At 36.9% G+C, this 13,492-nt stretch overlaps 1 protein-coding gene across 1 annotated transcript; it reads right to left on the bottom strand.

The window, feature by feature from the left end:
- Positions 1-195: 195 nt before the first annotated feature.
- Positions 196-1,537, bottom strand: LOC113709223 (aquaporin TIP1-2). Its single transcript, XM_027231936.2, has 3 exons — positions 1,288-1,537; positions 890-1,140; positions 196-775 (listed from the first exon to the last, which is right to left on the bottom strand). Exons 1-3 carry the CDS (start codon positions 1,418-1,420, stop codon positions 404-406), a joined length of 756 nt encoding a protein of 251 aa, XP_027087737.1. The 5' UTR covers positions 1,421-1,537; the 3' UTR covers positions 196-403.
- Between the last annotated feature and the right edge of the window lie 11,955 nt (positions 1,538-13,492).

Genomic DNA, 13,492 nt, shown 5'->3' on the forward strand with positions numbered 1-13,492 from the left:
CAAACCCACGACCTGTAAGTCTCCTACAATAATCTCATTATGTCACTGGTACAACTTAACCACTTTGTCAATCAATAACCTTTTGGTTAATGTTGCATAGTTCCCGTGAAACTGGATGATGCTAGCGTTAGTTAGTCTTTAAATCACACTTCAATTAATAATGGGAGTAGGTTGTTTGGACAGAACACTAATACGTAGTTCAACAGATGATTCCATTGGAAACAGGAGGACAAGCTTTTCTCACATGAATTACACAGCAAACAGAAGGCAAAAGATATTTCATGACAAATTTGAAAAGATAAAAAACATGAGCAAGAAACCTTGACGGCGTTGTGGCAATCTAAAACCTAACCACTTCTTTCACCATGAATGGTACTTTGAGAAAAACAACAACGAACCCTACTCAGTACTCTGCGACGGGGAGCTGCTCATGAGTTTGGTGGATAAAGAAGAGCTCATACACAATAGCAGCAATGGCAGCACCGACGAAGGGGCCGAGCCAGTAGACCCAGTGGCCTGTCCATGTCCAGCTGACAACAGCGGGTCCAAAGGACACGGCAGGGTTCATGGATGCACCATCGAAGGCGCCACCAGCCAAGATGTTAGCACCTACTATGAAACCAATTGCAATGGGGGCAATGATTCCAAGGTCCCCCTTCTTTGGATCCAGTGCAGTTGCATAAACTGTGTACACCAGTCCAAAAGTCATCACTATCTCGAAAACTAGTGCATTCCAAACGCTCACACCAGATGAAAGGGAAAATGCTGCTGTTTCCTGCATGATTAGGTCTTGATTATTATCAGTAAAAGCATAGTCTTGATTATTAGTTGGTGATCTTGATCGGTAATAAGAAGAAGGTCTTTTTAAGTGGTTGCATCAGGTAATTACCAGTCCACCAGTGGAAAACTTCAAAAGCAAACAGGCAACCACAGCGCCAAGCAATTGGGCAATCCAGTACAAAACACTCCTTAGCAAAGTAATGTGACCACCCACAAAGGCGCCGAACGTAACAGCGGGGTTAACGTGGCCCCCTGAAATGTTAGCAGCCACTGAAACGGCCACAAACAGGGCGAAGGCATGGGCAATTGCTGCAGCAACAAGCCCAGCTGGCGTGGTTGATCCATTATCTGTGAGTTTGCCTGAACCAAAAAAAAATATTTTTTTGTGTTAGTCCCTCAAATTCATGTCACTCCAATAATCGTATAGTTTTGTGTGTATGTTGTCCATTGGTGTACATAAAAGATGAATTCCATGTGGCAGAGACTTGGTGATCATGAAACACTTACTGAAAGCCATGCCAGAGCCTTCACCAGCAAAAACAAAAATGAGCATCGAGATGAACTCTGCCAAGGCAGCCTTAAGGGCATCAGGCTGGCTGGCCTCAGCTGGGGATCCGATTGCAATTCTTGAAATTGGCATTCTTTGTTTCTCAAATTTAATGGCACTAACAGGAAGAGGCCTTTTAGCTGTTTTCTATTTCTGCTGTTGCCTTTTGGCACTTTTTCTCTCTAGTCTACTCTACTGCACGCGAAGCTTAATAAATGTGGGACTTATATATAGTGAGTGAGACCAAACAGCGGAAAAAGATTATTCCTTTTTTTTTTTGAATTTTCATGTGGGCTAAATTGTTGTGGGAAGGATGATTATAATTTGAAAAAGCAAGCCCGCAGGCATCAGCAAATAGCACGAGCAAAAGAAGGCAAATGTTGAGAGCCAGTTGTCAATGTCCATGAGGCGGGCCTCCAAATTGATCTGGTGCCGACACGTGTCAGTAATGAATCATGCTGGCCACTCAAATTCATTTCTGGGAACCGCCCAAAAGTTGGTCATGGGCTCCGCCAATGATTGTGCATACTGTTTTGATTGGCCGACCATCGCTAAAGGCTCGGAAGGTGATGGAGACAGGCCGGGCTTGGTTCCACCCCTCTTACGTCCTCATTATCATTCTTATTCACGAGATGAGCACGGATATTAATTAAATTACGTATTTGTTGAGTTTTGGAATTTCTATGAGTGCCAAATTTTGAGACTGGGACCTTTCTTGTTGTTGAAAACGTCATTAGCCAAATAATCAATATTCAAGCGGTCAAAATATTCACTGGTTAAGATGTCAATCACTAGTCGGTGTGAGTAGCATTCCGAGCTTTTATTACTCAAATTTTTTTTTAGTCCAAGCTATGTCAATTCGGACGCGGGGCGGCTGACAACCGTTCCTGAACAGTGTAACATTTCTAGAACGTTTTGCAGTTTTACGTAAATTTTTTGTACATCTTACGACAAATGTGTGATATTCTGTTACTGTTCATTTAAATCTCATATGTGTAATAATTGCGTTTCCGTTATTAAATTTTATAAATAGTTCACGTAGAGTTACACCTTATTCAAAAAATGTTACATTGTTCCGAACGATTATTACTGACAACCGTCCAAACCCCAGATCCTGTCAATTCACATCTAATGTTGCAATAAGCAGTCAGTCGGCAAAAACAAAAAAGGAGTCCATATGATATGGGAAAAGAAATTGCGTCACTTCAACTAATCGAGATATTGATCAAGTGAGACCCAATTCAATTAATAGAGATATTGATCAAGTGATTGGGAAATTTTGAATTTGACGTTCAAGCTCTCTCATTTTTCTTTTAGAGTTCTTACATGAGCAACTATTAAAAAAAAATTAAAAAAAAAAGGAGAGAGAGAAAAGAGAATCGCATCCAAGTTTAGTGCGAAAACTAAAATTATCTAAAAGAAAGGTTAAGATGCATACTGCCTCCTCGAAATTAATGTCCTTGTTTCATATGATTTTGACCTCAACTATCAATCGCAATAGATTGCCTAAAGATTTTTCCATTAAGAACAAGGCACATATGTATCAAATAAAGGACAAATCCTATACCTTTAAAAGATATATTCCCCTTGATCTTGTGCTTAACTTACTCTTAACCACAGAATGAACATCTCTGTTTGGATCCCAAAATATAATTTAAAAACTCTATTACTCTTAAATATTTCAAAATATTTTTTTAAAAATATCCCATAATATACTTTAAAAACTCTGCTACAATAAAATTTTTCAAAAACATTCCAAAAAATAGTTAATTCAAACAGAGCCGTAGTGGGTTGAAACACATCTGACATCTCAATCGCGTTTGCTAGGTCATGGGTTAGCTGATCGTTCAAAATAATAGCCAAAATAAAATCAAAATGCCGGAAAAACCAGGGCCACAAGTACTCTTTTTGAACATAATAAACTATAAGTCTATGATTCTCTAAATACGTTAGTATATTAGAGTCCAAATGATGAATGGTCTAGAATGCCATAATCAAACAAATGCTTAAGTGAGCTGTTGCTGATCAAAGAATATTTAGTAGGTATTGTGGAAGATAGTGGACTTTTCTTTAATCAAATGAAAGACACTACTATTAACAAACCAACAAGGGAGCTCTCAGTCCAATTTATCCGCCCTAAAATCTCATGATACATAAAAGCTAATCTCTTTCCCAAACTAATGACTTAAAGGTCTAAACTGCACTTCAATCATCATACATCTTTCTTGACATCATTAAAAGCTCTTAGTCTAAAATCTAGTTCATTTCTTATCTTATCTCCTAGTCAATTAATTTTGGGCGGCTAAATTGAAAACACAAAAAATGATTAATTATTTGGACATGGACCAGATCATAGCTTGAAAACACAAAAAATGATTCATTTCTTATCTTTTGTTGTCTGGATCTTGTCAAAGTAATTCAATTGTGCACTGCACTGCACACACGTATTATTGGCTCACAATCGTTGTATAAACTACTACTGCTACTTCTATCCGCTTTTGGTAAGAAATCCATGACAGCAGATAACCTTTTAATAAATACTTTCATTGTATATAGGATGAGAAATGAGAGTTGCTAGACTGTTTGAATATTTTTTCTTGAGTATATTCTCACATTCGCACTAAAATACGCGAATATCCAAAAAAAAATAAAATTTTGTTTCATGCAGAGTTTCAATTTCAAAATCTCTCCCAATTTGATTGCTCAAAGTTTCTCTGCAATTTTTTACTTTGTTAAAAATAAAAAAGGGGGGGAAAAACCTCAATGCCTTGCCTAACAAAGAAAGGAGTACATGAGAGTTCAATTACAAACTTTACGAGGTATCAATGTAACTATTGGGGTTTTAAATTTGGTCTTAAAAAGTGAAACTATTGGTGTTCTTTTGGTGAGGGATTGCCCCGTGGGCCTTGTCCAGTTGAAGAGAAGTCCACTGGATGTGCTGAATTAGGCGGCATCGAAAATAAAGAACTTTGTCTCAATAATCAGGCCTTCAAGAGAACCAAGACGTGCTCCAAAGTGGGCCTAGCCCATATGCCAGCGTAGAGATCAATGCTCGACCAAATTAAAGTATCCACAAAAATGTCCACAACGCCGCATAGACAAATCCACAAATGACCTGCACCTAATAAATATAATAAATTTCACCGTCCGAGACACAGCATTCTAACATATTCATATTATGATTTTCGGACCACAAAGTGGCTACAAAAGGTATACATTGTACTACAAATCTTCCTGTGTTGTAAGTCGATTCTATCCATTCAATCCAAAGCAGCAAACCGGTCCACAGGTGCATAGTCTCAAAGGATCAATAACTAATAGCTCACTATTTTAGTTAGTTATCAGGATAAATGATATTACTAAGAATGCTGGTCAAGACCACGTTGTACTTCATAAGGAGGAGGTTGTACTGCTTTCTTTCGTTGTCAGTTTCTATCAGAACTAATGCCGGCAGCATTAAATAGGACGCTCAATGTTAGATGCATTTATATTTTGGTCATGACCTGGGAAGAGGAGAAAAGAATTTGGCGATGTGCACGATATTAGGCCTTTCACATAGGGCAACCGACCCACATTCATTAGATTGGACTTTTAACTCACAAATTAAGAGCGTTACTTTTAGAGTAAATCTTTTGACTTTTTTTTGTATGTACTGACAATGTATACATTTACAGATCTAAATGCATGTCACACATGAAAATTTGGTGTTTAAATTTAAATTTAGATGATGTGGTATGCATCTAATTAAATCCGTCTGTGTGGATACATTGACGGTACAGGAAACATTAATTTTTATTTTTATATGATTAGTAAAGAAAAAAATCCCTGTTATTATTGTTAATGCAGGTGGTATGATTTCATTGAAGGGGCTAATGATCAAACGCTTTTGACTTTTTCTGACTAGAAATCTCTCGTCATAATGTCTCCCTCCTTGGTATTGTTAGGTGGTCTTCCTCATAAAGTTGTTTCCTGTGGGGCATGACAAAAAATATCTTTTCGTTTCAATCCCAACATCCCATTGCTGATTGCCCCTAAAGAATCTGCTACTTCATCTTATTGGCTGGTTTTAGTTTGTTATCGAGACAGAGACGGAAGACTCTTTCCTGCAAAAGTCGGTTCTTTGACCGAACCCTGCAATGGGCTCTTACTCCTCCTGCCGTCAAGCACCTACTCGCACACCCAACTTCCCGGTACAATCAATGTCCGATAAGACACTCGATGTGTAGTAGCAATATCAGTCTAAGAGGTGGCCAAAATTAAGTACCGAAGATTTAAAAAGACAAAGCATTCCCAATGGAGGAAAGATGTTAATGAATGTTCATTTTGTGCTAGATCAGTATGGTTCAAGAATAATGTCGATTATCCTTGTATAAGTCAAGCATTTCTTGCTGGATTAATAACATGTGATAATATCAACTCATTAAATAAGCATATACTATGTACTGATATCTGTTTTTCTTTTCTTTTCTTTTTTTTTTTTTTTGTTGTCAAAAAAGTTAAGGCTATTAATAACGTACTGATTTTTTTTTTCTTTATAAAATGTTGGTGTTTAAAATTTCAACGAGTCTCGTTTAGATTTTCAAATATCTAATTGATACGTAGGATTCATTAAAACTTCTCCTCTATCAACATCTTAATAGCCGGTGATATTTAGTATTGTCAAAGCAAAACAAGGAGTTTAGAGCAATTTTTGACTTAATTAATGGACAACTTTGCCTCGAGAAACTTAGTTTAAGCTAGTAGTGGCCAAGGAGGAGTAAAGTTGTCTATGGAAAATATTGCTTACAAAACTATCATTTGTAGTAGCTGCTCGTCAAATTTCCCGGTGCCCATTCCATATTGATATTAGTATATAGTGGCGTGACTTAAGCTCAGATTAGTGTTGTCCTTAACGTGGATAGAATATATGCTTGTGTGGAACTCTTGCCTGGAACATACGCTCAGACTAACGACAGCGATCTCATCTCTTTTCTAATAGAACAAATATCAGATTTATACATTGACTAAGACAAGACGAACAATGGGCAAGTTTGGCGGTCCTGGGATCACAAAGAACACAGAGGAAGCTTCTTGAAGAAGGAGGTCTCCAGACTTTAAAGGTCCAGCTTCTTGGGCCAGAGTTTTTCAGAAGTCAAATATCGATCGGTTGGTGTCCCAGGAACTTCTTTTAGCTCAAGTCGAGAGAGAGATACATATATATTTAGGAAATGGGAATCCAATGACTTGAACCGAACAATAATGCTGCATGTTGCATGCAAAGACTTGCTTTACATGCTGCTTGACTCCAGAGTCCAGACACAGGTGAAAGTTTAAACTTTTTGCTTTTGTCTCCTCTAAGTTGACTGAACCCTTAGCAACTTTTTGCTCTTGTCTTCTCCAAGTTCACTCACTCGCTGCTGATCCTACCGCAAGACATGTTGGACATTAGGAACGTAGGACAATGTGCCCGATTTTCTGTCCTCTGTTGTTTCTTTATCGTTTTACTTTATGGGTTTACCTAAACCAATATTCTTTGTAGGTCTTTAATTTGAATTAATCAACTTAACGGATTTTTAAAAATCTAATTTATTTTCGGGACAGTTCCAAATGAGAGTACTCCAAACTACTAACTAGTTCAACGCTAGCTACGTACTTCAATGCCCCTTCACATTTTTCTCAATCAATCCTCTCACGTTATGCTCACCTAGTTGTTTGTTTGGATAGATGATTATTTGTCAAAGTTTATTTACTTACATCGTTAACATATTTTTCAATTATATTTTTATCTTATATACATTATATCGAAAAAGTGATACAGTGAGAAAAAATGAGAGCTATTTTATTGATCTAGCAATGAAGTTAGCACACAAGGATGACCACCCCCGATTACAACCTACCTTAGGTATATATGTGCACGTAAGTGGTACTTTACTTCCACGAAGTTTCTTATACCGTTATGATTTTGCTTCCGTATTAAAAATTCCTGGCTCCGCTATGGTTCAGATACAACCATGCTTCAATTGTTGGTCGAGTTATCACTGGAATAAATAGAGCTTTCTGTTCTGATGCCGGGACGAGATGATTCTGAAATAACGGATCGTCGAGAATTCGGTCAAGATGAGTAAAAACGGTTGAGTCGTCTCGAATCGACTCAAATTTTTATTATTTTTGCTAATTTTTTAATATTTTTATTTATTAAATTTTTTTTACAATTTTAAAATATTAAATATTTCAAAAATTTGCACCTCGTTGAGATTGCAATTGATATGCCGAATCGATGTGGAACGGTCCGAGCCACAATTGTGACCGCGACCGCGACTTTGAACCATGGATACAACATTTTACTATCTTGAACGGAAAGAGAGGGGATGCTGCAACTGTGGTTCTGAGGGTGAACCTTACAAAATTTCTCGGGAAAGCCTCCAATGTAATGTTTTAAGATTGACTTTGTATCGATCTTGTCCAACCATTTTTATGTGGTATCCTTAACAAAATTACTTCTATTAAATTTGAGCATTTTTTTCCTGTATAGGCAAATTTACAACAAATGTTAAAGAAAGGAACGTATATATACATAATTGGCAGCACCAGCAAGCGCAAGATGCATTTATACCTACCTGTACACCCTGTGCCCATGTTTTTTCTTGGTTAAAAAGCCAAAAAAAAAAAAAAATTCTTTTGAACCAACCAAGTGCAACATTCCAATGAAGCTATCATGCACTTGTACGAGACATTATGATAGACAAAGAGAGAGTGCATGCATTTCTAGAATCAACGGATGGACGGGACATTATTAGTTTGTGATAGAATAGATTGATGAGCTACTCGTGCTTTTCCCGTCAGCTTATTACTTTTCATCATGGCCGCTCTACTTGACGTCCTCCGCCCCCTTCCAAAAACAACACCTCATTAATTACAAGAAATTTAATAAAAGAGAAGGGAATTATGCAAACGCACACTCGTGTTGACAATCCAGAAAGTATTTTCATCTGAGTCTATTCCCAGTAATTGATAGTACTTGAGCATGCGTGATCTTTCAGTTTTTGCTATTATTGGGGCTTCTTGTGATTAACGCTGTCTTGTTCAGTAAGTAACAGTGCTATGCTAAGCTGCCGGCTTTTTTCAGCAAAATGGAATACAAAGTCAGTCAAATACTACTAGACGCATGCAGTCGCAGCCCCCTCCCTTGGCCGTAATCTGTATCTGGTCATAACGAAAATGCAATCTCTTCTTCCCCTAGATGACCGTAAAAGTGATGGCTTTGGCAAAGACCACGAGCTCTTTACATTTCATTACCGTATAATTAATTGCTCATGCCATAAATAATTCTGTACACGTAAGTAATAAAGCATCCTTTTCAGTACTGTTCCAACTGAACTCATCATATTTATGTGCCTCGAGAAGCCTTCAGATTTTTTGAGCATAATTGGTTTATATTTCTTACATATGACTGCTGCTAAGCACAGGATTCAAAGATACCATTTTTTTGCACGCTTGTTAATTATATATCTTTGATTGTGCGGTCGATGAGTTTATCTTAGCATACTGTTCGATCACATGAATCAAAAAATTTTCGTGTACAGTAACAACCATGTGATCTAAGGTTTCAATGTTAATTAATGTTAGAAATGTATTTGCTGTATAGTACACGTTCAAAATTTTTTTCTTCATTTCATTTCATTTAAAAGAGGATCAAGCGTGATTTCCCACTTGCTTTTTTGACGACTCGAATTCATATTCGACCTGTCAATTTTAGATGAAACGTTTTATCAACTAGGCTACGTTTCATTGTCACGATTTTCGAACTTGAGGAAGGGGAAGGAAGAAAATATTTAGACTCCTAGCTAGTATATAGTTTAAGGTATTTGTCTCCCCCCAATTTTTTTAAAAAAAAAAATATTATGATGATTTTAAAAATTTATATGCATATGTATTTTGCCTCTTCAAACTCAAATTCCTGATTCCATCCATGTTTATATTAATGCTGATACGTACGTAGAATTAGAAGATGGAAGGACCAATGACGTAACAAATTTCAAATTTGTCACCATCATTAATTTGATCGAACAACCATGAACTTTGAAGTCAAGTAAATCAGACAGCTAGGGAATGAGGGCAAAGAAAAATGCAAGTACAGTTCCTATCATCTATCATCTGTTTATTTTTTTTTTCTTTCTGACATTTTCTTACGAAAGTAAGAATTTTTGCCAAATAAACCTAACTCCCCACAATAACTCCAAAAGCCGGTAACTTGTGGAGTACTGCGAGGGACTTATAAACCTAAACCCCAACCCCCCATCATCTGTTTATTGATGTATGCTGCATCGAGGATTAGAACACCTAGATGGCCATTTCTCCTGTTCCCGAAGATCAGACTGCCGTTTGTAGACCGGTTTCCTTGTAGGACTCGCCAGTGCAAGCAGGAAATTTTATTTTCTTCATGTCACGAGATCAAGAACTCCAAGTTATGTATCCACTCATCAAAGGATTTATCAATCTGAAGATAAAGCTAAGCAACAGAAAATCGTGCTTAATTAACCAAACCCACGCCAAAAAAGTACTTTCCAAAGCAAGCTGAGTTTCAACTTCCGGGCTAAAAGTGACATGATCAACTCTCACACTAACTTAATCCAGACTTACTTACGTGCTACCCACATCATCTCCAGAATTTTCCTCCACAACTTGATTTTCATCCTAATTCTTCTAGTAAATTCTTCAAAAATCTAAAGGTATCATAGAATCTTCCAAACTGGTAAGAGTTTCTTCTCCACTCACTCTGAGGTGTAGAGATAGCAGTAGAAGACTTGTGGGTAGCAGGCAGCCTGAGGCACGTGCAGGGTACTCTGCTGCTAATGAGCCGAAGCGCATGTGCCATGCGACCCGGACGTCACACCAAGTGTCGTGCGATGAGAGGCACGGCGGCGCGTGTGGTGACTAATCGTGCTTGTATTGTTGCACACTTGTCCATACGCGGGTGGCTGCCGTTGGACTTTGCTTACCTAATGGCCATGTGCCGCCGCACAACAGGACAAAAGCTAATGTCCCATTTTTACCTGAATTCTTACTCGAGAATTCCAAGTTAAGACCCACCAATGATAATTGATAAGGACGCCCCATTTAATAATCTCCGTGGCTCGTTAAAAATTAGCACAAAACAAAGGACAGGAGTTCTTCGAATAGATAAGGATTCGTCAAGGGCACTTTGACACGTGGCACCGTCAATAATGGGGTAAAATTTTTGTATTTTCTTTTTCCAAAACCAGGGAAATTATTTGGGCAAGCTCTTTTTATACGTTCTACGTCCGTTTAGAATGTACCGGAGAGGAAAAAAAAGAGTGTGTTCGGATGAAAGATTGTTTAGAATAATATATTTTGTACTGAATTTGAAACAAAAAATGGCTGGTAAAATAAAAAAAGTGATTGAGAAGACGTTATAGTTCATCGAAGAGATTAAAAAAAAAAAAAAGAGCACGCTTGGATAGAAGATTGTTTGGAATAATATTTTTTATACTAAGTGTGAAATAAAAAAGAAAAAGTGATTGGCAAAACAAAAGAGTGATTGAGAAGACGTATTATTTATGACGTAATCAATCTTTTTTCCTTCCAAATAATAATATGTCATGTAAAAAAAAAATGTTTTAGCTGTTAAGGATTGGGAAGTTGTTGTATTCAACATCCTTGACGGAAGACTTATAATTACATTTCATGTGCTTAGACTTTAGGAGTGGAAGAGCATAATGTGCAATTTTTGTATGAGACTATAAAACTTACATTCTAAAAAATAAATAAATAAATAAAGAGAAAGCAAAAAATGTAATGGCGCACCTTTTATGATTATTGGTTATCATAGTTTTGTTAGTGTAAATCTATTTTTGATGATGTCGTTAATGAATGAGAATGATGATACAAGCCTTGACATTGGTTTCACATTATTAGGTCGACAGGTAAAGTCGTTACTCGTTGGGAAGCAAAAGGAGGTAAAAGGCGCAGTGGTCGCTGCTTTTTCAGACCGTTGCTTCGGTGGGCTCAAAAGAAGTTTTTAAAACCGCTTCCATGACCACCCTACCGCGATAACGCGGCTTAAAGAAGTTTTTTTTTTTTTTTTTTTTGTATTTTTAAATTCATCATCCATGGTTAATTATTTCACCTGTAAAGCAATAGCCTGAGCATTAAAAAGTTTTTTTTTAAATCCGAAGAAGCAATAACCTACATTAAATAGTAGGGAGTGTTAACCAACCATCTTTGGCTTCTTGTGTTTATCCATTTTTTTGTAGCTAAAACTCCTGCTAGTTAAGCACCTCCTCCCATAGCAGCAGTGCAACATCAACAACTCTTTTCTGTGTTTGTCGTACGTTTCTATGTATCCACCAAAACTCTGTCTTGGCTTCACGATCACATCAATGTTCTAGTAGTAGTATTACATTATATGATCAAATGTTGTGACTAGCTACGTGAGAAAAAGAATAATCTATGACAATTTCTTTGTCGTGTGACTCCAATGATTCTCCTAATGGCAAATGTTTAAATGAACCTAACCCGCCCGCCCCCTATCTATCTTTTTTGTTTAATTCGAGCCGCACATGCAATTGCTCATTATCTGTCAAATTCTTTCTTGGTTTAGGAAGACTTGCAAGTATTTGAGATTATTCAGTACAACCATCTGAATCTGATGGCTAAAAGGTTTAGCCGCACATTACATATTTGCTTAGACATGATCTATATCAAAGTCCTTTATAGTCAGGCATCAAATCAAAAGGTTTCAATGCATCGATTCAAAGAACTGCATCTTTGTAGCATTTTAAATATAGTTCATAGCCCCTAAATACCAGAAAAATGCTATAGAGCCCACTGTAGGCACGTTAATTCAAGTCTAGAGTATGGAGAAGAAAACCACTGTAGGCAATGTGGATAACGTCAAGATTCAGACCCTTAAATCTAGGGTAGCTATAGATAATTAAACTATCACTAATTCCCCTTTTTTCTTTTTTCTTTTTTTTTTTAAAAAAAACTCAATAGTATTTGTTTGGGTTGGGAAGCCAAAAGGTAGTAGAAGTAGATGAGTCCATGACATTCTGCTGGCCCGCTTAACTATCTAAAAATTGTCTACCCCATCTTTTCCTTTAGCAATCGCCTTAATTGAATGAATTTTACTAAATATTTAAAGGATTAATCTTTCCTACACTGACAGTGACAGTGTATACACTGTCAGCGTTAGATGAATGACAGTTATGTAAAATTTGAATTTGAAATTCAACATTTGCGCACATGTCATGAATCCAACGGTGATAGTGTATATAAGATATACTGTAAGTACCATGTTTATTTACATCTAAGTTTGGCAAGTCCATAAGGCAATTATAATTTACACCATAAATTGAGTTGATTTTCTTAATGTTTTAGGTATTTCATGAGTTGCAGCTTGATCAAGTTAATTGGTTCAAATCAAATGCACTTAAAAGAGCTGCGCAGATTTTAGGATCACTTAAAATATAGATTGAAGGGTCAACTTTTCGCAGGAAACCTAGGAAGTGATGAATTAATATACATAATTAATGGCAATGCGAGTGCGTGTGTATGTGTTTGGACGTATTTGTTGCGTTGTATTTGGGGCTATAGATTCATTGCATGAGGTGAACCCTTTTTTTTTAAAAAAAAAAAAAAAAAAAACTTTAAGCAGCAGCAGCAGCTTTGTATTAGAATTTGCTTATTCTTTTTAAGCCACCTTTTGTCGCCTTCGCAGCCGCTCTAACTAATCTAAACCCCAGCATTTAAACAAACACAGAACTGGCATAAACAATTAGCAGTCCAAAACACAAATAATTAAAGAGTATTATTTCCAAAGAGCTTTGTGATACTAATAAGAAGCCCCTAGTTATACGATACAACCATGTTACTTGTTGCAAGACGACAAAATATGCATGCAAAACGACAACGAAATGGCATCATCCAGCGGCTGCGTGTTACTATTAAGGTTGCATGCATTTTCCATAGCGCTTCAGATAATAATAATTAGTTGTATTTCTGAGAACAATTAATTAGGCAAATCCCCGAATTTATTACTACTTAGAAAGAAAAACCGATGAAGGAGTGAAGAAGCCGCTAGCTTGTCGGGGATAAAGTAGGAAATATTCCGGTTTCTCGATCAAAATGCCTCATCCATGTTCATTGTCTTGTGTCAGAGGCTTA

Source organism: Coffea arabica, chromosome 1e (genome assembly GCF_036785885.1).
Source record: "Coffea arabica cultivar ET-39 chromosome 1e, Coffea Arabica ET-39 HiFi, whole genome shotgun sequence".
Classification (NCBI taxonomy): domain Eukaryota; kingdom Viridiplantae; phylum Streptophyta; class Magnoliopsida; order Gentianales; family Rubiaceae; genus Coffea; species Coffea arabica.

Bases quoted from the DNA above. Each gene is read 5' to 3' on its own strand.
- LOC113709223 (XM_027231936.2), bottom strand. From the start codon at position 1,420: ATGCCAATTTCAAGAATTGCAATCGGATCCCCAGCTGAGGCCAGCCAG. The intron at 1,141-1,287 runs GTAAGTGTTTCA...TTTTTGGTTCAG, and splicing joins AGGCTCTGGCATGGCTTTCA to GCAAACTCACAGATAATGGA. The intron at 776-889 runs GTAATTACCTGA...CTAATCATGCAG, and splicing joins AGTTTTCCACTGGTGGACTG to GAAACAGCAGCATTTTCCCT.